The following is a 25,987-nucleotide window of genomic DNA, read 5'->3' as shown; positions in this document are numbered from 1 at the left end:
TCGAATGGGGTTCCGACGACCACGTCTGCCGGCCTGCTGCTGGAGACAGGATTAAGGAGGGAGACCAACAGGATCTCATTATGCATGGTGACAGTAGAGTCATCGAGCGCAGTTTTGTATACTTTTAGCAACTGCGGCACTACGATGTGTGTATACGCCTTGTAAAATTCAGTCGGTAGGCCATCTGGTCCTGGCGACTTCCCATTGGACAGTAAAAAAATACTGTCTCTAATTTCCTCTAAGTGAAGAGGGGTGTTTAATTCTTCACTTTGTGCATGCGTAGGCTGCGGCAGATCTAGGCCTTCCAGATATGTCTGTAACTCTAGGGGTGTAGCTTGCAAGCATGATTTGTACAGATCTCGATTACATTACAAACGCACCATGAATATCTTGCTGTGTATATGCGATTTCCCCGTTCGCCTTACTCACCGATGCTATTGGCGTGGACGACTCATTCTGACGGATGAGCCATGTTAGCAGCTTGCCTTCTTTGTCATCCATATGGTGTCTCCTTGCCCAGTGAGCGGCATAATTGAGGCATCTCAGTCACTCTAGCAATCGCGCATGCTACTCCTTGAGGCGATGCAGCCGCCCCTGAGTGCCATCTATGTCTGCCTGCTCACTAGCGGCCAGTCTCTGCTCTAAAATAGTGAGTTCCTTTTCCAGTTGCGCGTGTATGCCTGTCTGTGTCCCCAAACAGTGCCCCCTAACAATCACCTTAAGGGCGTCCCACCCCACCAATGGCGACGTGGCCATACCTGCATTTTCTTCAATATATTGTGCCACAGTGGTGGCCAGTAAGTCCCGGAAGTGCGTGTCCAGGAGAACATCCGGCTGGAGGCGCCATATTGGGATAGGTGGCAGCTCGACCTCCCACTGTAACTCCATGACATGCGGGTTATGTTCAGAGTGTGTGCGTCCCATTTAGGTGGATTCGGTAATGCATGGTAGGTGGTCATTCGACACCATGAAGCGGTCTAGGCGTACATGGAGTATGTGGGCCACGGAGTACTAGGAATATACCCTATCTAGTGGGTTTCTGTGTCGCCATACATCAGAGACGCGCCACTGCATAGCCCAGTGCACCAACGCTTTCGCAGCTGTGTGTTTGGCAGTACAGGCAAGGGAGGGAAGGATCGGTCCAAGGAGATGTCCAGCACGCAGTTATAGTCACCGCCTAAGATCATCAGGGTGTCGTGCCATGTGGATAATTTTTGTGATCTCCGATCTAAGAAGGCTGCCTGCTCAGTATTGTAAGTAAAAAAGAGGGGTGGTCCGAGTTGGTCGAGTATATTTTGAAATTATTTCATGTTAATACATATCAACAAACACCACAATTGTGTTTAGCTTATCAAGAGTAACGTATGCAGTATTCAAAAGTAAATTGTATTTATTCAATGTAGAACAGTTTTCATTATACTTGTTGCTGCATATAATTATTTAGAAACCATCAACATATTATCAATGTAATTGTAAAATCATTACAAAAATAGTGCTCTCAGTGAGAAGGGGAAAGGGAGTGAGGAGTATGTGAGGGACGAGGTAAAGGTGGTGTGACAATGGTACATCACAATCAAATCAAAACGCCTTTACAATCAAGGTAATAAATGTGTTCCCAAAGTACATCACACATAGGTAAGATTGATTCGTTCTTTTGTTCCTATGGTGTGTAGGGTCTGGCGTAGTCTACGTTTCGACCCGGAGTACGTTAAAGGGTTAGTCTCACCTCATGTTGGGGTCTTCATCAGGACATAGAGGAGAGCCTGGAAAACATAGCATTGCCTAGTGTTAGTTAGCTATGTGGTGAGATGGCATTTTGATATAGGTTAAATGTAGGGTTTACCTACATGGAGAGTGACGGACGGCGAATCTTGCGTCACGTCTAGGGCTAAAGCGTGCTCCTTTCCGTTTCTGAAATACATTACAATGGGGGGAGGGGTTTAGTGGGAATACTAACGGTTAATAAGTCCACCGGCAAAGGGGATGCCATTGCACGTAAACTTACTGCGATTGGATTTCTTTAAGATGGAGTAGAGGTATTGTTAATTCTTCATATGGTAAATTCTTGTACACCGCGCACCTTTCTGGAGGTATAAAGAGGAGGATCTATGTAAAGGCTGATAATTTAAGAGAATGGTTTAACACGTTAAATGTTTACAATGTCAGAGCCCTAAAAACTGCAGTAATGCACAGAAAATGCTGAAGCGGTATTGCTTAGCGGCATGTAACGTGGCGAACATGTTAACATGACCGCTTTTGTATTTTCCGTTCTTGTTTAACTCGTTAAATGGTACAATGTTAGAGACTTTAAACGAGCAGTGAGGCACGGCAAATACTGGAGCAGTATTGCTGGGCGGCATGTAATGGGACGAACATAATAACGTGACCGCTTTTATATTATTCGTGCCTAATGGGGATTAATAAAGAAAGGTTGCCATGGCAAGCTTAGTTGGAGGCAGCTTAATACGGGGCTCTCTCATACCTTATACAGCGCGGGGGCTGCAGTAGTCGGCGCACGTCGTTTCCTCCGTAGTTGTGAGGATGCTCGCGGTGCTGCCGCTAGATGCTTAGAGCTGAGGGGCTCGGCTAGGATAGCCAATCAGTGGCTTCCGGGCTCCCGGGCGAGTGTGCCGTGGCGTATGGTCGAGGGACTGTATGGAAAGAGTTGTAGCTTTCACAGGGATTGGATCAAAGAGTGGTTTGTTTTAGGGGGCAAAGTTAACGAGTAACTTCGTGTTTGTGCAATCTCCGGATATTGGCATCTTGTTGAAAAAGCCCAACAAATGTAAAACAATACACGATTCCGACAACAGTACTGAGATCCATGTCATTGTGGCATTCAGAAACATTTGATTGATTGAATATGCAGGTACACATTTATAAGACAACAAATGTCAAACAATACATGATTCCGATAGCAGTACTGAGACCTATGTCATCGTGGCATTTAGAAACATTTGTTTGATTGAATATGCAGGTAGACATTTGTAAGGCAAAAATTCCATAATTTAAAAAGGATAGCCACATTTGTAATTCATCAATGCAATCTAGACAGTATTATATTCTGAAGTACCTTCTGGACAACATAATAGTGTGTTATGTAGATGAAAAGGTGTCTGTTGAGAAATTATGTGTCTGATGTCAGTACTGGGAGTTGGTACCTATAAGCTCAGTTAGCGTTTCTTGCTTCGAAAGGGACATATTGACAGTGTGATCGTGTGCCCAGGATGCTTTAGGATGGTTCTGGGTCAAGTCCTGCCATTTGAGCAAAGTTCGCATCAAGTTCGTTCAAACCTTTGTGTATTGTGATGAATTTGTGCATCCATTTGCACTCCCTAATATTAAGGATAGAATTCAGATTCCCTCCTCTCGGTCCCAAGGTGATTTTTTCAAGTATGACCCATTTCATGGATTCGCAACTGTGATTATTTTCCGTGTAGTGTTCTACCAGGGGTGCCCCTGCTGTTTGGCAGCGGATCCTGCTGCAATGCTGGAAGATTCGTTTTTTTATCTTTTGTTTAGTTTGCCCTATGTACATAAGGTCACATGGACAGATGATAGCGTAAATTACTCCGCTCGAATTACAGTTCGTGAAAGATCTGAGGTCTACCGTTAGATTGTTGTTGGTAACTTGTTTGGTCTCCCAACATGTAGGGCAGGCTTTGCATGACGTACACCGAAAATGGCCTACCACTTCTGGTAGATTCCAGAGTCCTTGGATGGTTGGTGCCTGCGGTGTGTCCAGAAGGGAACAGACAACGTGGTCTTTTATGCTTCTTTGCCTTTTTGAAGGCATGCATTGGTGGTTCTGGGCTTTCTATGATGTCTGCAACCAAGCCTCAGTGTTTATTAATTATTCTCTTTATTTCATTGCTTTTGGTACAGTATGTAGTGACACATATCATTTTTCCTGAGATGACTGGCGCTCCTTTGGCATCAATAGAGTGGTTTTGTCCTGGAACCAGGCTCTTTTTCTGGATCTTTTCACCAATCTCTTGGGGTAGCCCCTTTCGATCAGGCGAAGGATTAGGTCATCCGATTCTCTAAAAAAGTCCTCCTTCAAAGTGCAATTCCTCCTGATGCGGAGAAATTGCCCGAAGGGCAGGTTGTCCCGTATGGTGGCTTGTATATCTCAGCAAGGTGTTTCTTTCTGCTGGTTTTCTGTAGAGGGTGGTGTCTAGTTTGCCTTCCATTTCTTTTATACTAATGTCAAGGAAGTCAATGGAGTCTTTGCTCATGTGCATTGTGAATTTCATGTCGTCCGACTGACTATTGAGCCATTCAAAGAAGTTGTGCAGGTCCAGCTCGTCACCAGTCCAGATCATGAAGACGTCGTCTATATATCTGTACCATACCAAGATCCTCGTCTGGTATGGGTTGTGTTGTGATAAAATACAATGTTGTTCATATTCGGACATGTACAAGATGGCCAGATCTGGGGCGAAGGCAGCGCCCATGGTCACTCCTTTGCTCTGGATATAAAACCTGTTTTGAAAGAAAAAGAAATTCCTTGTCATAGCGATTTCTAGTAGATCGAAAATGAACTCCGTTGGGACCCCAGCTGGTTGTTCCCTATTTTGTAGAGCTCTTCTCATGGATTCTAAGGCCGGTCTTTGCGGAATGCTGGTGTAAAGGGAGACAATGTCCATTGTCACCAAAATGTGGCTTTCTTTATTGAAGAGTGTCTGGTCGACCAAGTTAATCACTTGCATCGTGTCCCTGAGATATGTAGGCGTGGTTTCTGCTAGTGGTTTCAGGAACTCATCTACATATTTACAGAGCGGTTCAAGGAGGGAGCCACAGCCCGATATAATAGGACAACCCGGAGGTTTGACTGGGTTTTTATGCACTTTGGGTAGTATGTATATTGTGGGTACTCTAGGTTGGTCCACGTTCAAGTATTCAAATTCCTTCTTGGAAAGGAAACCGACTTCTAGTGCTTTTGTAGTGATTACTAGGATCTCCTTTCTGATCTCCTTTGTAGGGTCCAGTGGTACATGTCTGTAGCTGACTCCATCATAAGTTGAGAATGAATTTCGGCCTTATAGTCTTCTACATCCAGCATCACAATGGATCCCCCTTTGTCCGCTGGTTTGATCACAACTGATTTATTGTTCTTTAGTGTATCCAAAGCTTTTCTTTCTCCAGCTGTGATGTTATGTTTCACATAGGATCTCCTTTTACATGTCTTTAGGACATCTCTCATTACTACACTCTCATAGGTCAGTATCCTATGGGATACCGATGCCATACTTGGCATGAATGTTGAAGGAGGTCGTAAATTTGTGAAGGCTGTCATGGCTGTGGATGGTCGATTTCTGAAAACGTTTTTTAATCGTATTTTACGAAAAAATCGGGTGAGTTCAGCTTGAATATTGAATCTGTTGACATGTGATGTGGGTACAAAGGATAATCCCTTGGAGAGTACACTGGTTTCATCTGTTGTGGGTGTGTAACTTGATAGGTTGATTATAGGACTGGTACTAATTGCAGTTACGGTGGGGCTTCTGGGAATCCCCCCGGCTACCATGTTGGGAGACCAAACAAGTTACCAACAACAATCTAACGGTAGACCTCAGATCTTTCACGAACTGTAATTCGAGCGGAGTAATTTACGCTATCATCTGTCCATGTGACCTTATGTACATAGGGCAAACTAAACAAAAGATAAAAAACCGAATCTTCCAGCATTGCAGCAGGATCCGCTGCCAAACAGCAGGGGCACCCCTGGTAGAACACTACACGGAAAATAATCACACTTGCGAATCCATGAAATGGGTCATACTTGAAAAAATCACCTTGGGACCGAGAGGAGGGAATCTGAATTCTATCCTTAATATTAGGGAGTGCAAATGGATGCACAAATTCAACACCATACACAAAGGTTTGAACGAACTTGATGCAAACTTTGCTCAAATGGCAGGACTTGACCCAGAACCATCCTAAAGCATCCTGGGCACACGATCACACTGTCAATATGTCCCTTTCGAAGCAAGAAACGCTAACTGAGCTTATAGGTACCAACTCCCAGTACTGTCATCAGACACATAATTTCTCAACAGACACCTTTTCATCTACATAACACACTATTATGTTGTCCAGAAGGTACTTCAGAATGTAATACTGTCTAGATTGCATTGATGAATTACAAATGTGGCTATCCTTTTTAAATTATGGAATTTTTGCCTTACAAATGTCTACCTGCATATTCTATCAAACAAATGTTTCTAAATGCCACGATGACATAGGTCTCAGTACTGCTATCGGAATCATGTATTGTTTGACATTTGTTGTCTTATAAATGTGTACCTGCATATTCAATCAATCAAATGTTTCTGAATGCCACAATGACATGGATCTCAGTACTGTTGTCGGAATCGTGTATTGTTTTACATTTGTTGGGCTTTTTCGACAAGATGCCAATATCTGGAGATTGCACAAACACGAAGTTACTCGTTAACTTTGCCCCCTAAAACAAACCACTCTTTGATCCAATCCCTGTGAAAGCTACAACTCTTTCCATACGGTCCCTCGACCATACGCCACGGCACACTCGCCCGGGATCCCGGAAGCCACTGATTGGCTATCCTAGCTGAGCCCCTCAGCTCTAAGCATCTAGCGGCAGCACCGCGAGCATCCTCACAACTACGGAGGAAGCGACGTGCGCCGACTACTGCAGCCCCCGCGCTGTACAAGGTATGAGAGAGCCCCGTATTAAGCCTCCAACTAAGTTTACCATGGCAACCTTTCTTTATTAATCCCCATTAAGCTTGAATAATATAAAAGCGGTCACGTTATTATGTTCGTCCCATTACATGCCGCCCAGCAATACTGCTCCAGTATTTGCCGTGCCTCACTGCTGGTTTAAAGTCTCTAACATTGTACCATTTAACGAGTTAAACAAGCACGGAAAATACAAAAGCGGTCATGTTAACATGTTCGCCACGTTACATGCCGCTAAGCAATACCGCTTCTGCATTTTCCGTGCATTACTGCAGTTTTTAGGTCTCTGACATTGTAAACATTTAACGTGTTAAACCATTCTCTTAAATGATCAGCCTTTACATAGATCCTCCTCTTTATCCCTCCAGAAAGGTGCGCGGTGTACAAGAATTTACTATATGAAGAATTAACGATACCTCTACTCCATCTTAAAGAAATCCAATCGCAGTAAGTTTACGTGCAATGGCATCCCCTTTGCCGGTGGACTTATTAACCGTTAGTATTCCCGCTAAACCCCTCCCGCCATTGTAATGTATTTCAGAAACGGAAAGGAGCACGCTTTAGCCCTAGACGTGACGCAAGATTCGCCGTCCGTCATTCTCCATGTAGGTAAACCCTACATTTAACCTATATCAAAATGCCATCTCACCACATAGCTAACTAACACTAGGCATTGCTATGTTTTCCAGGCTCTCCTCTATGTCCTGATGAAGACCCCAACATGAGGCGAGACTAACCCTTTAACGTACTCGGGGTCGAAACGTAGACTACGCCATACCCTACACACCATAGGAACAAAAGAAGGAATCAATCTTACCTATGTGTGATGTACTTTGGGAACACATTTATTACCTTGATTGTAAAGGCGTTTTGATTTGATTGTGATGTACCATTGTCACACCACCTTTACCTCATCCCTCACATACTCCTCACTCCCTTTCCCCTTCTCACTGAGAGCACTATTTTTGTAATGATTTTACAATTACATTGATATGTTGATGGTTTCTAAATAATTATATGCAGCAACAAGTATAATGAAAACTGTTCTACATTGAATAAATACAATTTACTTTTGAATACTGCATACGTTACTCTTGATAAGCTAAACACAATTGTGGTGTTTGTTGATAGGTATTAACATGAAATAATTTCAAAATATACTCGACCAACTCGGACCACCCCTCTTATTTACTTACATATTGACCCAGGTCCATGAGTTTTGAGGGCCAACCCCTTTACAACTCACACGCCTGCTCAGTATTGGGCGCGTAAAGTGATGCTAATACCACCAGATTAACATCAATTACCTCCTTAACTATAACATATCTGCCCTCCCCATCCACCATTGTGTCCACCGCACAAAATAGAGAACCCGATCTCACCCACACTAGGACCCCCGTGCGTATGCAGAGTTGCCCGTCGCATACAGTTGCCCCCTCCAACATCTGTAAAGGCTTGTGACTTCTGCTTGAGCTAAATGTGTCTCCTGAAGGAGCGCTATTTGTATTTTATGGCGTTTTAGATCGGAGTATATGAGATAACGGCGTTCCGGGCTATGGATCCCTTGCACGTTCCATGTACCTATCTTAACGGGCGCCATAACCGGTTAGTGTCAGGGGTGCAAGTAGACCCATCCAACCGAATGGTGGGAAAGGTTGGCAGCAGGTGTGTAGAAGTCATTCTAGTGTGTGTTTCCCTGCACAGACCGACTTTACAGCAATCATACCCTTGTCGAAAAATTATGGCGTAATAAACATATAAACCACTCACAATCAAAAATACCATGTGAGCAATTTTGCAACAAGCAATCGCCAAAACTTGGAATGCAATAGCACACAACTAATGTCTGGAGGAGACTATTGTGCACAGCAATCTAAGAGCTATTGAGAAGGAGGAGACCGTCTTGTGCGGCTAAGCCTGTCTCTGGCCAGACACTTGTAGAACAGGGGTGCCGCCTGCTTGTTATGTATAAAATTCTCATACATTAAGAAGCTAACAGATAGAATAATGTGTATTATCCAACTCCATGCCTCTTAGGTATGATGACTGTGGTGAGCAGGATTTGACTCAGACAAACTTTGTTTATATCGGTGGCAGCAGCCCGGTTGGTAATAGCAACCAGATGGAAAAACCCAGAGTCTCCTGCTACCCAGGTATGGCTGGGCTGATTAATAGGTATATGTAATCAAGAAAGAGCCCTATATAATTGCAAGGGTAGGCGGGCTAAGAGGTGGGGCAAAAAGATATGGTCCCCCCGTGACTAATTTGATAATCGGTTGTGTAGGGTACAACGACTGGTTAGGCATCCATTTCTATGGGAATAAAGGGTTAGCTCGGACTGATTGCTTATAGGTATGGTCCAGGATGTAGTAGCCCCTAGTCTCTAGGGGATTGTTTTTATTTATAGTATGGTTCTAGCAGGTATGAGTTCCATATTAAGTGACTGGCCGGCTCCCTGCGTAAAATGTTTCATGACTGAATGAAATGGGAGGCCAATTGGCTTTTACTATTCTTCGATGAGAACCACCCAGTTCTTTGGGTGGTGTGTTGCTCGTCACCAAGATTAAAAAATAAACAATCTGGGGCTGCAGTTAACGCTCTTTCAGCTTGGAATTTCCAGCAGTTGGAAGATAAGATGTTCACATCTTCAATCCTGGTTAGATAGTGCAGTGGATGTGAATGCTTCCTCTGCACTGTATGGGTTAATAAGGTGCTGATGGAATCCATTTATTTTGTTTGAAATTCAGCGGTTTCCTTAATGCTGGTCAATGGTCAAGATGATGGCTATTATTGCCTGACTCATAATTACCCTACTATTTTGTGTTGTAACTCTGGGTTTGTCACCTACATAGACAACTACCCCCATTATTCCTCTTAATCTGCTCTGTCAGGGGGAAAGGTTTTCTCAGGAGTTTGGGCCCTCCACTTGTATAATGCTATATTCCTGTTGGTCTGCTCCTTCTGTGCTCCTTGGCCAGATGATAGTCCCAGTTCCTCTGATCATATGACTGTAGTGGTTTTGGAGCTGCTAAACCAGTCCTTAGCTCTGGTTATGACACAGTGGACTAATCAAAGGTCCACAGGCTCCTCTGGCCCATATTCGTTCCTGGTGTGTATGACTGGCTTCTCCTATGCATGAATTATGGAGGATGCATGGGCAGGCGACTGGAGGTTGGAGAGCTGGGCAAAGAGATGCACTTCTGTTCAATACTTAGAAAGCTGTTCCTAGTCTTCAGCTTCTCTGATTAGGGGCAGTGTCATATTTTGGGACTGTCTGAACAGCCTCAGAGGCCCTTCTGGGATCAGCCTCTCATTTGCAGTGTTCTAGTGAATCTGCATCTGCTTGTGGTGTGAGCGGGAAGGATATTGTATCTGGTGATAATGACACTGTGCTCATCGGCCTACTTCTATTTCTGATGGGAGTTGCTGTTGTAGATTAATTCTGCTTGGGCTGGATACGTTTCAGCTTATACCTTTCATTTGTGCCCCTACCAGGGTGTGCTGTGCCAACCTCTTGATGCTACCCTTGTATTAGCTGTCAGTGTTCTTAAGTGATGACCTCCTCGGCGTCGCATTTCATCTTCTGATTTTTTTACCCAGGGTTTTTATTCGATGTTGAACCCTACAACCAGGGAGATGATTCCTCTTCTAAGTTTAGAGCTGCTCTTTGATCGCATTCCCAATACTACATGTTTTATTCATCCGCATATTCTGTCTGGCTGTAGTGGAGGATGCATTGTGTCATCTCCAATTGGTTCGGTGTCAAGCTGCTTTTCTGTTCTAGGCTTCCTTCAGATTTCTGCCATCTGGTCTCTCTGGAGCTACTATGAGGTCTTCTGGGCTTTCCTCTGTGGGGAAACTTAGAAATTCTAATTGATGGCGGCTGTCAGTCACTGTAACGTTAGGCAGAGTAAGTACTGAGTCTTGCTCCTGGACCTGTAGTTTGATTAAATGGCGCGTTATGTTTTATTCTGTTTCCTATCATTGTTGGTTGATTCTTTCTGGCTTGGGGGCACGTTTTCTCAAACTATTTCACTCCCCTGCGTGCCAAGCGCCTCTCCTTGTGAGAATATGGTGTATTGGGACCAACAGAATTTAAACATTAATATGAGATTGGCAGATACTGATCCTGGTTCATGAAAGAACAGCTAAGTTGGTTTGTCATCATTCCTGGTTTTCTTGTTTTTTGTCTCTTTCTGCTATTGCCTGTTACTCAGACACGGGTTCAGAGTTCATCTACGCTTGGCTGTTTAGGCTTCAGACAGGATGTCCTTAAGTCATTTTTCCCTCCTGGGGATTGTGGTCTGTCACTGTAACAATCTTTCTGGTGCCTACTCTTTCTTTTTTTTTTTTTAAGTTCAGAAAATTTTTATTGAAAGAATATGACATAAGCTTACAAAGTAAGGCAAAGAAAATAACAAGCAAAAGTATACATCAAGATAATTAAAGGTATTAATATAAGCTACAAAAAGCAACATCAAAAATTGAGAATAAATATAAGCAAAATTGGCAACTGGTATGATATAAGGTAATAAAAGATATACTAAATATACATTGTAATTACAAGAAAAGCAAAAATAATATTAATATGTTTAACAAAATACAGGAATTCATGGAGGTTTAGGAACTTCTTGTTGTAACGGGGACAAAGGCAGAGAACTCTGAGCATTTAAATCAAAAAATAGTGTAACTGGACTCCACAATCCTTTTCGCTTGGCAGCTAAAGTCAAGGGGTAGACAAAAGTCGTATCTAACCTGTGATTATAGCAAACAGCATACCACCAAGCCTGATAGGATATTTTGGTAAATTCCTTCCAATTTTTAGTTATTTGCTGGAAAGTTACTGCCAACAATAAGTCAAGTATTCTAACCCTGAAAGTGCAATGATCCCAAATGGGGGAAACACTCCCTAAGAAAATGTGAGATAAAGAGAAGGAGTGATTAGAGGAAACAATCTTGTTAATTTGAGACCAAACTTGCCGCCATAAATTATGAACATGGGGAAAACTGAAAAGCATGTGGATAAGATCTGCAGATGGTAAGGAGCAGGACCAACACTTATCAGAAGCATCTGGGTATTGTTTACTAAGAACTAGTGGTGAAAATAATAAACGATTATAAATAAAAAATAGTGTTTGAGTAGTATTAGCAGCTCTGGAAGATCTACGAATCTTAAGCCATAATTTGTCCCACAGCTCAATAGGCCAAGAGACTTCTAGGTCTTTTTCCCAGGTTTCTTCAGTTGTGGTTTTCGTGCGAGATGAAGACTGATTTTGGAGAAAAGCGTAGATTTTTGAAGCTTTAGGTCGTTTAAGAAGTAAAGAACTCATTGAAGACATATCGGAGGATACGTGATTTGATGGAGGAGGTGCAGTAAGGGAAGCATTGTAGGCAAGTTGTAATGCGTGTGACAATAACGAATATTTAACTCGAAAAGCGGGAGGTAGATTGAAAGAAGTAGCAGCTAATGCAAATGGGATGATCTGATTTTGGTGAAACAATTGATGCACCCAGATAAGGCCACGTGATCTCCAGGATTTCCAAAAAATCAGCTTATTGTTCATTAATATAGACGTATTGTGCCAAATAGGTTGATCAAAAAAGGATGAAACGGGAAAGGAAGGAAGGATTTTGGAGGTATACTTAAGAATAGGAGTAGATAAAGATTGAGGTTTATGAGAAAACATAAGATATTCTTTGAAAGAAAAGGGAGATATAAAAGACTTTTCTAAGGCCAACCAGAAAGGAGAGGATGATGCGGAATCCGTAATCCAGTTTGACAAATGATTCAATAAAAAGGATTTATGATATAAGGCAAAATTCGGAAAGTTTACTCCACCCTCTCTTTTAGAATGCATTAATTTGGACAAAGACATATGAGACGTTTTATGTCCCCACAAAAATGAAGATAAAATAGAGTTAATTTTCTTGAAACATTTCAAAGGGATAGAAAACGGTATGTTAGATATTGTAAATAGGACAATGGGAGATAGCATCATCTTGATTGTATCTAATCTCCCCCACCACGATAGATATAGAAGATGCCATTTGCTACTGAGAGTAGTCAATTTTTGTAAACAGTCATCCATACACTTAGTAACTGTGCCCGAAAGAGAAGAAGTAAAATGTAGACCCAAATATTTTATAGAGTTAGGGCTCCAAGTAAAGCCCGAAGCAGAGAAATTGTCCTTGAGAGTGAGTTTGGTAAGTGGCAAAATTTCACATTTATCCTTATTTAATTAGTAGCCAGATACTTGTGCAAATGAGTTAACTTCATTCAAAAAAGCAGGGAGGGATGCGTCTGGTTGGGAGAGAAATAATAATACTTCGTCAGCGTATACTGCCATCTTAATATCAGAGTTGTGGAAATTAAACCCATGTATATTAGCATTCTGACGAATTCTCAAAAGGAAAGGTTCTAAAGCAAGATTAAATAAGGGCATCCCTGTCTAACCCCTCTATTAACAGAAAAGTAAAGATAAGGTACAGTTGGCCGAAATGGCTGCTCTAGGGCGGGAATAAAGGAACGAAATCAGGGTGGAAATCTTTGGACTAAACCAAACCACTTCAGAGTACTAAACAGATATGGCCATTCAACTAGATCAAAAGCTTTCTCTGCATCTAGGGCTATAGCTGCAAGGGGATGAGAGGTGCCTACTCTTTCTATCTGTTGATTCCTTACATTGCCACAAACTTCCACACGCTGTGGGAAAAAGGTGGAGAACTGTTATGAGAGTGCAAGGTAGCTTCATAATATCAGGTCATTATAGGGAAGAAGAGCCAAAGTGAACTTGAATCCATCGCACCAATGGTCAGTGCAGCAGAGCTGTGGCACATTTCCTGAATTTGATCTGGTGCCTGGGGAAGATTCATGAGGTGAGGAATCTACAGGTAGAGCTTCCCATAAAAAAAATCATTGTTGAAGGTAAGTAGCATTTTCCTCCGGCTCTGAGGAAGGTGAAGGAGCTGGGGCTTACCCTTCAGTGGTGCACCAACAAGGCTGACAGAAAGGCAGCTAGTGTCTAGTTTTATCTGGCATATTTCGACACTGGGTGCATTGTTAGGGCTAATGTGAGCTGGACTAGGACCGTGTAATGCAATATTGTGTAACTGCATACAGTGGCTTAGTGGGCAGACAATGTGTGGCCAACCTAGAAACTAACTGCGATATCAGTTTTCATATACCTGGGAGTTTATGTACTGAAGGAAAAATAAATAACTAGTATCCTTCTAGGATGCATAACATAAAAAGAAAGCTTGGTTCTTGTTTGTTTGTTTATATAGTGCACACGTCTAGGTGCTCTTGAGAAGCAATATGGTTAAACTGGTATACAATGTTCTCAGTCCCACGGCCAATGCCCACTTGGGAAAAGGTCCGGAGTACCTGCAGAAATTGCCTGTACACTCCACCCCAGCTGAAACCTCTGCTAATCATCAGCCGACCTTATCCATCAACGGTCGTTCAAGAGGATGAAGCATGGGGTGGAAGGCCCTCTCCCCATCATTTACAGTTCAGGAAACTCTTGAAAGGAGAACCATCCAGACTTGATTTCTAACAGAACTCATCACCGACACCAAGAGCTTCAATTGAGGAACATCAGACACAGAATCCACCCTTCAGATTTGGACTTCAGTCTCCCTGTCCCTTCACTTATTTGTACACTATCAGCTGTGAAGTATTGGTAAAGATACAGATAGCACTACACAAAACACACAATAAATGAAGACATTCCTGTCCTAGGCATTGCTGTTGTGGATACATGGTCATATTTGTCTAAGAGGCGTGCTTTCCAAGGACTAATGTCAGAGATTTCACTTGTTCTCATTGTTTGGCTACATGTCCTTAACATTTCAGAAGGAAACCACCGATGTGGGAGCAGAGAGCACAGGCAGTTTAAATATGAAAGTATGTTTTTTGCTCTGCAGATCGTGAGACTTAGGCACTGTCCAAATCTATTCTAGAGCGCTGGGAGCACTTTATCTTGTCCTAAAGGGTAGTGGGAGATCTGCATTCCAGGCACCTATATATGACGCACAGGATCTCGAATGGCGGCGTTCTGTGCTGTGCACCGTTTACAATAACCACGTGAAAAGTTACGACTCAAAGAGGTTGTGCCATAAGTTTATTATACTGAAAATGTATTCAATTGAATGGATGTATTTTCATTTTAACAAATGAAATAGTGTAGATGTATAAAAAGACGTAGTTGACATATTAGTGCAAAATTTGATTGCAAGTGACTTTTGAATGGATTGTGGCGGGCTAAGTCAGGGCTGTGTTTTAGGGCATGGTATGGGGGTAGGGAAGGGTTATGGTTAATAGTTAGAGTTAGAGCCAAGGTAAGGATAGGAGTTAGGTGATGAGGGTTAAGGTTTGTTTGAAATATTGGGCTTGGATTAATGCTTATGTGGTAGGGAAAAAGGATTACTGTTATGGTAAGGATTGTATTTAAGGTGAGGTATGGAATAGAGTCAGGCTAGGTTATGTTTATGGATGAGTTAGGCTGAGGATTTGTCTAAGGGATGGTGAACAGTTAGCGTTGGGGTTGGAGTATGGGTTAGGGATAAGAATAATGGCCTTTTTTAGTATATTAGTTTCTGAACATTTCCAATAAAAATATAACTTTTTTTTAAGTTTAGACCCGGATTGTAGATCTATATTTGTGAATTGTCTGCTTGCTTTTATATTCTTTTTCCTTCTTGTTTTTCTTCTAGAGTGGAGATGGGCCCGCAGTTTTGCAGGTAACTAAAGGCTGTCCTTTATGAGTCTTCATTTCTTAATTATGTTTCATTTTCTCTTGTTATACAATTATTTGCCATGAGCTGCACCTATGAGTCTCTGCCCACATTCTTTTGATATCATTCATATATTAACAATGTGCAGCATGTTGGAGAGTCTCTGCTGTTAGACCAGGGGTCTCCAACCTCTTCTGTGATGAGAGCGTTCAATGAAAATCCTCCTGAGCTACTAACATAAGAGACGTAATAGTTACGACATCAGGCAAGATCACATTAGTGGACGCCTTATGCAAAGATTACCAGCAGTGATCACTTCAGTGCATCAGGCATAGTTGCTACCAGTAATGAAAAAAGTTAATAATATCAGTAGTAAGTCTCCCTAGACTGATTGATTTTTATTGCTCAAATATCACCTTTAAAAATATTTTAGAAATTAAGCCTATTCTCTGAGCATCAGTGTTAGACCTGTCAGCCCTTTGGGTGGTCCCTCCTATTTATTTATTTATTTTTGTCCCCTTTTCTGCCTCCTAACTCCTTTTATTCTTTTTTATGTCCACTAGCATTTTTGGTGTTGTCCTTGGGGTTAGGTGCTACTTTTTCCCTATACCTTTTTTTAGGCATAGGCGCTCTTAAAATGGTGTATACAGTGACACAAAATGGTGGCTTGTAACTGCCACATTTTTTTACCTCAGGGTTCTGACCCATTGGACCGCATAGAAAAGCTCTACAACCTTCTGGCCAGTTCCAATAGCCAGAGCCCAGCCTATAAAAGGTCAGACCTAGGGCGGCCATTTTGTAGATTGACCAGAGAGCTGGTGTAGAACCTGGTCTGGTGAGGAGTGAGACGGTAAAGTAGGGAGGAAGACACTGAGAGGAGTTAGATTGACCTGTGGGCCGGCTGCTTCACTTGATTGATGTGACCCCCTATCGACCAAGCCCTACCTTTGATATTTTTCACTAGCTCTCTACATCCTTTAAGGGCTCCTGGGAAGCTATTCCTAAGCGATCTCTGAGGAGCTGTGTGTGGCTGTGACACTGAGAAGAATCAGTAATAACAGACGTTCCCAGCCCCGCCTACGGTTTTTAGACCAGCAGAGCTGAAACTCTACTTCGCCAGCTTGAGGCCCTGGGTATCGCAGGCCCGTTGAGGAAGGAAGCGGAGTAACGACCCAAAGCGGGGAACTTCACTTACTGTGGGGGAGACCCTGGCGTGCTGTGCGGGAGGCCTTCGCTGCAGCTGTCACCCTTCCTGCGCCGGAGTGTGCCTGCTGTGAGTTCCTTCTGCGGAACTGGTGAGAAAGGGGCCAACAGGCGCAGTTGAGAAGCGGAGCGAAATCTGTGGAACTCCGACAGCAAGATCGTGGTGACGATGGAAGAGGCGGGGAGGAGCAGAAGGAGGCCGGCCGTGGGCGGAGTCCTTCGCGTGTGAGGAGAGCACACCGGAAGATCTGCCGACTCAAAGACCAGTGGAGGGGAAGCGGCAACCGAACAGTAAGGCGAGCGGATGCAGTGGGGGAGAGGAAGCCTTCCCAGGTCCCTAGTAAGCAGCACGGACGTAAAATCTGAAGCGGACTGGCAATTCTACTAGAACAAAGTAAGTAGGGAAACTAGTCGGGTGGGTGGAGAGGCTCGTGCTCGGACCGGATTCCCTCAAATCTATCGAACTGCACGATGAACAGTGCTCGCTGAATACCTGACTGACTCACGCCAATCCATACCATACCTGAGCAGATTAGCCTTGGGGGGAAAAGTCACCGAATATAGATATTTACTCGCTAAAGGAGCTCAGGGACACAAAGTGGGTTCAGGAAAGGGGGGTGAGAAGGGATTGTATTAAGGGAACCTGTACATGCAATTCACTTGGGGCTCATATGTGATTCTGAATTATAACCTGCCAAACAAAGGTGGTCAGAGAGCAAACGATCTGTCTGTGAAATCTGACTAAGAATTCTGCTTACTTCTATCTAGTTAATCAGCTGACTAAAACCATTTGCGAGTATACCAGTGGGGGGGGGGAAGATTTGCTGAGCAGCTATATCCTCTAGCTAATGCTGATACTGTGGTCCCACGGGTAATGTACCTTTTGGGTTCCAACATGAGTGAACCTTATTCTTGATGGTTACCTTAATTAAGCTGTGAAAATATCAGGGAAGAGATAAGTGACAGATGTTATTGCTGAGACTCTTTCAGCTGGGGGATAACAAGAAGTATTAATTAATGCATTGAAAAGCCTTATGGATGCCAATAATTGAATGTGGAAATATTTATTGCACTGAATGTAAACACTGCTGAAAGACATAGAGAAATTACAAAGAGAATTTTATAAAACAGCCCGTATTTTTCTAAACTGGTGTAGTGTCATTTATTTTCAGTGGTTGAGCGTTGGGTTACTGTGAGTGAGTGATGTAAGCACAACACAATTGCCTTTGGAGATTAGCTGTTCCTACTCTGTGCCAGGCTACCCTATGTTGTATGGTAACCCCAGGTCTAACATAATTGTTGTTCAGTGGTGGGATTAGAGCTTGTGGTTGCATCCACTTAGTAGTAACGCGGTGTGTACCACATGCCTACACCTGGAGTTTTCTCCTAGCGGACTCCCTAATTAAAAGTTTTGTTTTTCCAAATTCTTTCCTGGTGGTGGGTGGAGGTAGCTTTTAACTATCGCCCGTTCTTGACTTCTTCCAAGTGACTGTCAGAGACCCTGTTGGCTAAATGGAATTCGATTTGGAAGAGTTAGAGACTTACACTGCGGCCCAACTCAGGGAATTCTGTCAAAGTAAGGGGGTGTTTTTCAAGCGTGGTGCTAAAATGGGGAACTCCAAACCAGCTTGAGAGAATGGGTGGCAGCTCACCCGGAGGGGAAGGAGGAGGAAGAGGGGGATCGGGACACTGTCATCGGAGTGGATGAATTGTACCAAACCGAAAGGGGGAACCTATTGCAAGGTCCTAGGACACTTTCGAGGGAGGGCAGCAGTGTCTCTGTGAGGAGCTTAACCGAAGCCGAATTAGCTAACCGAAGAGAGGAAAGGCAGTTGAAGTGGGAGTTAGCTAAGTTGGAGAAGGAGAGGGAGGAACAGAGGCTGGCTCATGAATTGAGTTTAAAGGAGTTAGACCTCAAGGCCCTGCAAATAGGGACTCCTAGTGATCCTGTTGGTGGCAGCGACCCCAAAGAGATAACCAGGGAACCCAGACCTTATTTGCCAAAAGATGTAGTCGCCAGCTACAGTGCAGGGGATGATATTGCGAAATGGTTGGCTGCATATGAGGTCTCGCGAAGAGCCCATGCGATATTGGAAAGACACTGGGGGGGTGGCCTGTATAAATACATGCCTCCCGTAGGAAGGGATGCACTTCTAGCCCTAGAGCAGGAGGAGCAGACTAACTACCCCACTTTGAAAGTGGCACTGATAAGAAAGTTTGGGCTGACTCCTGAGAAGTATCGACAGAAATTCAGGAACAGCCACAAACTAGCCACACAGAACTGGGTGGATTTCCTAGACTATGCTAAGAAGGCCCTAGAAGGTTGGGTACAAGGCTGCGAGGTGGGGGATTACGAGGGGTTGTATGACCTGATCCTAAAGGAGCACCTACTCGAGAAATGTTTTCCCGAGCTGCGACAACACCTGGTGGACAGCAAGCTTACCAGCCCCAGGAAGCTTGCTGAGGAGGCGGACATCTGGGCTAGTACCCGGGTGTCCTCAAAGGGGACTGGAGGGGATTCCCAAAGGACTGGTCAGGGCGCTCCCCAGAAGAAAGAGAGGGGAGATAAGAAGAGGGTGTTCTCTAAAGGCTCCCAAAACAATTTCCAAGGAAAGGGAATAGGATTCATTCCTAGGGCCAACCCGCTGAAAAACCCTCATCCTGGCCATAGTCAGCAGCCAAGGGTTGTCCACTGCTATGAATGTGGTGGGGTTGGGCACTATAAAGGAGATGTCAAGTGCCCAAAGAGACCACCCCCTCCCACTGGAGGAAAAGCCCCGGGAGTAGCTAATGTAGTGCTCGGGGAGGAGTTGCCCTTAGATAAGGGAGGGGAGTGGGTGGGAGTCACCTTGGTGTCCCTGGGAGATCGGGAGATGGTTCCTAAGATCCAGGTGCCCTCAAATACTACCAAGTATGGGCAGTGGGTCACCATCAATGGCCAAAGAGGGGAAGCTCTGAGGGACACAGGTGCCAGTATGACTAATGTAAGGAGTCATCTGGTGTCTCCAGAGCAAGTGTTTCCACACGTACTTCACCCCGCCGCTGACGGCAGAATAGGTCACTACCCGGTGGCCGAGGTTCCATTTGAGTGGGAAGGGGTTGCAGGTCCTCTTCGATTTGCCGTAAGCCCTGCCGTGCCAGTCGATTGTCTGTTGGGGAATGATATGGAGCACAATTCTTGGAAGGAGGTGGAATACCTGACTCATTCTGAGATGCTGGGTACACCTGACTGGGCCTGTGCCAGCACACGGTCCACGACTACCCGGAGGGGGAGTTCGCCAGGGCTGGAGCCTGGAACAAAGGCACAGCCACCTGCCAGAAAGGGAAAGATCCGTGGACAGGAGAAGCCTGCCTCGGCATCCACGCCCCGTGAGCTGGATGGGCCACCTGTGGTGGTGGACCCAGAGTCCACGGTGGGGGATGTTGTCTCCTTGGAGAACCTACCTATCCCTGCCGAATGGCATGTGGAGGGGGGCCGACCAGGGAGGAATTCTTTAAGGGCTAAAATGAGTGCCCTACCCTTGAGGGTCTGAGGCGACAGGCCGAAGCCCAGGCAGCAGGTAACACCATAGGGAACTACCACATTTACTGGGAGGATGGACTCCTCTACAGTGAACCCAAGGCACCTGTGCACGGTTCGTCACGGGCCTTGGTTGTTCCCCAACGTTACAGAGCCTTTCTTTTGGAATTGGCTCATGAAATACCCTTAGCAGGACACTTGGGCCAGGACAAGACCTTTGCCCGGCTTGTCCCTCATTTCTACTGGCCTCAGATGAGGGTGTCGTCCGACACCTACTGTCGGACATGTGCGTCTTGCCAAGCCAGTGGGAAAATAGGGTTGAAGCTGAAAGCTCCCCTGGAACCACTACCTGTCATTAGCACCCCCTTTGAAAGGGTGGGCATCGACGTTGTCGGGCCATTGGATCCACCAACTTCAGCTGGTCACCGGTTCATCCTGGTTCTGGTGGATCACGCCACTCGGTACCCAGAGGCAATTCCTTTGAGGACCGTTACTGCACCTGCGGTGGCTAGGGCCCTGATGGGGATCTTTACCCGAGTGGGTTTCCCCAAGGAAGTTGTGTCCGACAGGGGAACCAACTTCATGTCAGCCTACATGCGGGCTATGTGGAAAGAGTGTGGGGTTACCTTCCGTTCTCCACCCCTTACCACCCACAGACCAATGGTCTGGTGGAGAGGTTCAATAAAACATTGAAAGGCATGATTAGAAGTCTGCCAGAGAGCCTGCGGAGGAAATGGGACGTCCTCCGACCCTGTCCGTTGTTTTCATACAGGGAAGTGCCACAGAAGGGAGTGGGCTTCAGCCCCTTCAAACTTCTGTATGGGCACCCTGCGCGTGGACCTCTCAGCCTGGTGAAAGACGGATGGGAAAAGACTTCCAAGAAGCTTCCCCAGGACGTGGTGAGCTACATGCTGGCCTTCCGGAGCCAAATGGCTAAGTTGTGGAAGCAAGCTTCTGACAACTTGGAAGCCAGCCAGGCAGTGATGAAAGAGTGGTATGACCACAATGCTCACCCTGTGGAGTTGGAGCCTGGCCAGAAAGTGTGGGTGATGGAACCTGGAGAGCTGAGTGCCCTCCGGGATCGCTGGGCAGGCCCCTTTGAGGTGATTGAGAAGAAGGGTAAGGCCACTTACTTGGTGGATCTTAAGACCCCCCGGCAGCCCCATCGGGTGCTCCATGCCAATCGCCTCAAACCACACCATGAGAGGCCCGAGGTCATTTTGATGATGGTGACCGATGGAGCTGAGGAAGAGGAAAGTGAGCCTCTCCCTGATCTATTTTCGTCTTAGGAAAAGGATGGGTCGGTGGAGGGAGTGATTCTCAACCCCATCCCTAACTCCTGAACAGCGTAGGGACTGCCAACCGGTCCTGGAGCAGTACTCCTCGCTGTTCTCCCTTATCCCGGGAAGGACCCATCTGTGTACCCATGATGTGGACACAGGAGACAGCCCACCTGTGAAGTCTAAGACCTACCGGCTGTCAGATAAGGTGAAGGCCAGAATTCATAGCGAAGTCACTAAGATGCTGGAGCTAGGAGTAATTGAACCTTCGAGTAGCCCCTGGTCCAGTCCGGTGGTTTTGGTACCAAAAGCTGCCCCACCGGGCACCACGCCAGAACTTAGGTTCTGTGTGGATTACCGGGGACTAAATTCAGTGACAAAAACTGATGCTCATCCAATCCCGAGGGCGGATGAGCTCATGACCGGCTGGGAGCTGCCCAATATCTGAGTACTTTTGAACTCACATCAGGGTACTGGCAGATCTCCCTTACAGATGGAGCAAAGGAAAGGTCAGCCTTCTCACGCCTGAGGGCCACTACCAGTTCTGTGTGATGCCCTTTGGGCTCAAGAACGCTCCTGCCACTTTTCAGCGGCTGGTGAACCAGGTCCTCTCTGGGATGGAGGCCTTCTCTGCTGCTTACCTAGACGACATTGCTGTCTTTAGCAGCAGCTGGGAAGACCACTTGTGTCACCTACAAGCTGTTCTCCAGGCCCTGAAACAGGCTGGCTTGACAATCACGGCCAGCAAGTGCCAGATCGGGCAGGGGTCGGTGCTGTACCCAGGCCACTTGGTGGGCAGGAGAAGGGTGCAGCCCCATCAGGCCAAGATTGAGGCTATCATGGCCTGGGAGCCCCCCAAGACCCAAACTGAGGTCCAAGCTTTCCTGGGCCTCACAGGATACTACCGTCGCTTTGTGAAGGGGTATGGCACCATTGTGACACCCCTAACTGAACTCACTTCCAAGAAGCAACCCCGGCGGGTAGTCTGGACGGAGGCTTGTCAGCAAGCCTTTGACACCTTGAAACAAGCAATGTGTGCGGCTCCAGTCCTGAGAGCCCCTGATTTTTCTAAGGAATTTATTGTCCAAACGGATGCATCAGAGCATATCATTGGGGCAGTGTTATCACAACTCAACAAAGAGGGTCTGGATCAACCTGTTGTCTTCTTGTCCAGGAGACTGCTTCCCCGGGAACAGAGGTGGAGTGCGATTGATGTGACCCTACCTATCTATCGACCAAGCCCTACCTTTGATATTTTTCACTAGCTCTCTACATCCTTTAAGGGCTCCTGGGAAGCTATTCCTAAGCGATCTCTGAGGAGCTGTGTGTGGCTGTGACACTGAGAAGAATCAGTAATAACCGAGACTTTCCCAGCCCCGCCTACGGCGTTTTGACCAGCAGAGCTGAAACTCTACTTCGCCAGCTTGAGGCCCTGGGTATCGCAGGCCCGTTGAGGAAGGAAGCGGAGTAACGACCCAAAGCGGGGAACTTCACTTACTGTGGGGGAGACCCTGGCGTGCTGTGCGGGAGGCCTTCGCTGCAGCTGTCACCCTTCCTGCGCCCGAGTGTGCCTGCTGTGAGTTCCTTCTGCGGAGCTGGCGAGAAAGGGGCCAACAGGCGCAGTTGAGAAGCGGAGCGAAATCTGTGGAACTCCGACAGCAAGATCGTGGTGATGACGGAAGAGGCGGGGAGGGGCAGAATGAGGCCGGCCGTGGGCGGAGTCCTTCGCGTGTGAGGAGAGCACATCGGAAGATCTGCAGACTCAAAGACCAGTGGAGGGGAAGCTGCAACCGCACAGTAAGGCGAGCGGATGCAGTGGGGGAAAGGAAGCCTTCCCAGGTCCCTAGTAAGCAGCACAGACGTAAAATCGGAAGCGGACTGGCAATTCTACTAGAACAAAGTAAGCAGGGAAACTAGTCGGCGGGTGGAGAGGCTCGTGCTCGGACCGGATTCCCTCAAATCTATCGAACTGCACGATGAATAGTGCTCGCTGAATACCTGACTGACTCACGCCAATCCATACCATACCTGAGCAGATTACCCTTGGGGGGGGGGAAAGTCACCGAATATAGATATTTACTCGCTAAAGGAGCTCAGGGACACAAAGTGGGTTCAGGAAAGGGGGGTGAGAAGGGATTGTATTAAGGGAACCTGTACATGCAATTCACTTGGGGCTCATATGTCATTCTGAATTATAACCTGCCAAACAAAGGTGGTCAGAGAGCAAACGATCTGTCTGTGAAATCTGACTAAGAATTCTGCTTACTTCTATCTAGATAATCAGCTGACTAAAACCATTTGCAAGTATACCAGTGGGGGGGGAAAGATTTGCTGAGCAGCTATATCCTCTAGCTAATGCTGATACTGTGTCCCCACGGGTAATGTACCTTTTGGGTTCCAACATGAGTGAACCTTATTCTTGATGGTTACCTTAATTAAGCTTTGAAAATATCAGGGAAGAGATAAGTTACAGATGTTATTGCTGAGACTCTTTCAGCTGGGGATAATAAGAAGTATTAATTAATGCATTGAAAAGCCTTATGGATGCCAATAATTGACTGTGGAAATATTTATTGTACTGAATTTAAACACTGCTGAAAGACATAAAGAAATTACAAAGAGAATTTTATAAAACAGCCCGTATTTTTCTAAACTGGTGTAGTGTCATTTATTTTCAGTGGTTGAGCGCTGGGTTACTGTGAGTGAGTGATGTAAGCACAACACAATTGCCTTTGGAGATTAGCTGTTCCTACTCTGTGCCAGGCTACCCTATGTGGACTGGTAACCCCAGGTCTAACAATCAGCTCATGAGTTCTGAAAATACACACATTTTTCTCTCAAATACATGTTTTTCAATTTTGGCATATGTATATTAATTAGATAGAAGTATAATGTTCTAATTTAGTTGACTAGTCTTCACCCAGGAGAGCTACTCACAGGTCGCTGGAGATGTACCAGTAGCTCACAAGCTATTTGTTAGAGAAGCCAATGTTAGACAAAGGGCCTCTTTCTGCATGATTTGGTGTTGTTCCTGCTTTGGCAGTTCAGCGCATCAGAACATAGAGGAGTTCTTTGGGACGAGAATGAATAAAAATCACTGCTGCTGGGGTCTGCAGCACTTCTGTGGCCTGCTACACTGCTGAGATCTGTGCGACTGCTGTGATCTGCACCAATTCTGGGAACTGCTGGGAATAACTGTGACTGCTGAGAAAGTGAAGCAAAGTGAAGTTGTGTTGTACTGCAGTCGCTGTATTGTGTTCTGCTTTGGCTGTTTCATTGTGTTGTGCCCTATCATGTTTCATTGTTTTGTTATGCTGCTTTGTGTATGCTGTTGCATTATGTTCGACCCGCTACTCTGCACGGGATGACACTGCCTTGATCCAATCGGCTACCGCTGCCTGACTCATCCAGGCTCTGCAGACCGAATAGAGTTTCCAAATCGCCCAGCGTTATCGCCTGATTTCTAACCGACAACGCTCTGCCTCCAGCGATTCAGGCGCTGCAATCACCATACACCTTCAGTGTGTATTAGGTCCTGGACCCACTATTTATCTCTGGATCCTGTCGATGCACCTATCCACCAGCACCTTAATTCAACGCCAACCCTGTCCTGAAGAGGATCCCGATTTACAGAGGATCGAAACGCCGTCGACTACAACAGCGCAATCTCACGGCGCACTACCAATAGGCTTATCACTATCTCAAATTCAACCTGTCTAAATTGTATATACCTAATGTGAAAGCCTTTAATTGATTGTTTTTATCACTTTGCGCCGACCACGCTGTTTTTCTCACTTTCACTTGCGTCGTCACCATCACTACGTCATCACATTCTCACCAAGTGTTCTTTGGGTTGTTTCATGATGTCTTTTCATGTACAGTGCTGCCTTTAACTGTGCTTCCCGTGTTTGATGCAATTGGTAATTAATAACCCTATCACAAAATGTACTGAGACTCCCTGTTGTCCTTCTTTTGTAATACGTATTGTATGCATAATTTTGAACTGCCCTCTTCATTGATACCCAGTGGGACATTGTTTCTTATTACAAGTTGCATTATGTTCAGCGGCTCGTTGGAAGCGGAACAAGACCTGGGAGCCAGCCCTAATGTTATCACGAGTGATGATGAGCGCATTTATGGAATACCGGATTCACAGATATCGGCGGATCTACCGGATGTTACCCCGCAAACTGCTGGCTTTGTCCACTGAACACTTGACTCCTTTTCACCTCACCTTGGGACCTCAGGCTTTTGTTTTTGTTGTGTCACCTCTGAGACGCAACTTGCGCCGTCCTGCCCACGGAGGGGAGACTGGACTTGGAGATGGAGATCCTGCGAATCCAGCTCCCCCTGTCCGGATGTGACTTGAATGCACACACCGATGGTGAGCCGAGGGGTGGCGCTGGAGGGGTGGACGGACCCCTGGAGGTGAGTGCATCATTGGGGTCCGATCTGGAACATTATAGAGTGGTTGAACCACGGGCCCGAGAGCTCTGGGGCCCCCATGTACTGGGCGGCTTTGCTG

General features: G+C 45.6%; 1 protein-coding gene across 1 annotated transcript in view; it reads left to right on the top strand.

Moving 5' to 3' along the window:
- Positions 1-25,987, top strand: part of LOC147660709 (erythroid membrane-associated protein-like) — a gene marked incomplete at its 5' end in the record, with an annotated part of 139,835 nt that overhangs the window by 60,422 nt on the left and 53,426 nt on the right. The window contains one exon of the mRNA XM_086951518.1: positions 15,439-15,465. Coding sequence (XP_086807644.1) covers positions 15,439-15,465 — 27 coding nt within the window. The remainder of the gene's footprint in view (positions 1-15,438; positions 15,466-25,987) is intronic.

The sequence above is a fragment of the Lissotriton vulgaris genome, unplaced genomic scaffold, assembly GCF_964263255.1.
Source record: "Lissotriton vulgaris unplaced genomic scaffold, aLisVul1.2 SCAFFOLD_2044, whole genome shotgun sequence".
Taxonomy (NCBI): Eukaryota; Metazoa; Chordata; class Amphibia; order Caudata; family Salamandridae; genus Lissotriton; species Lissotriton vulgaris.
The sequence above is the reverse complement of the archived record's forward strand: the minus strand, read 5'-3'. Positions and strand labels throughout refer to the sequence as shown.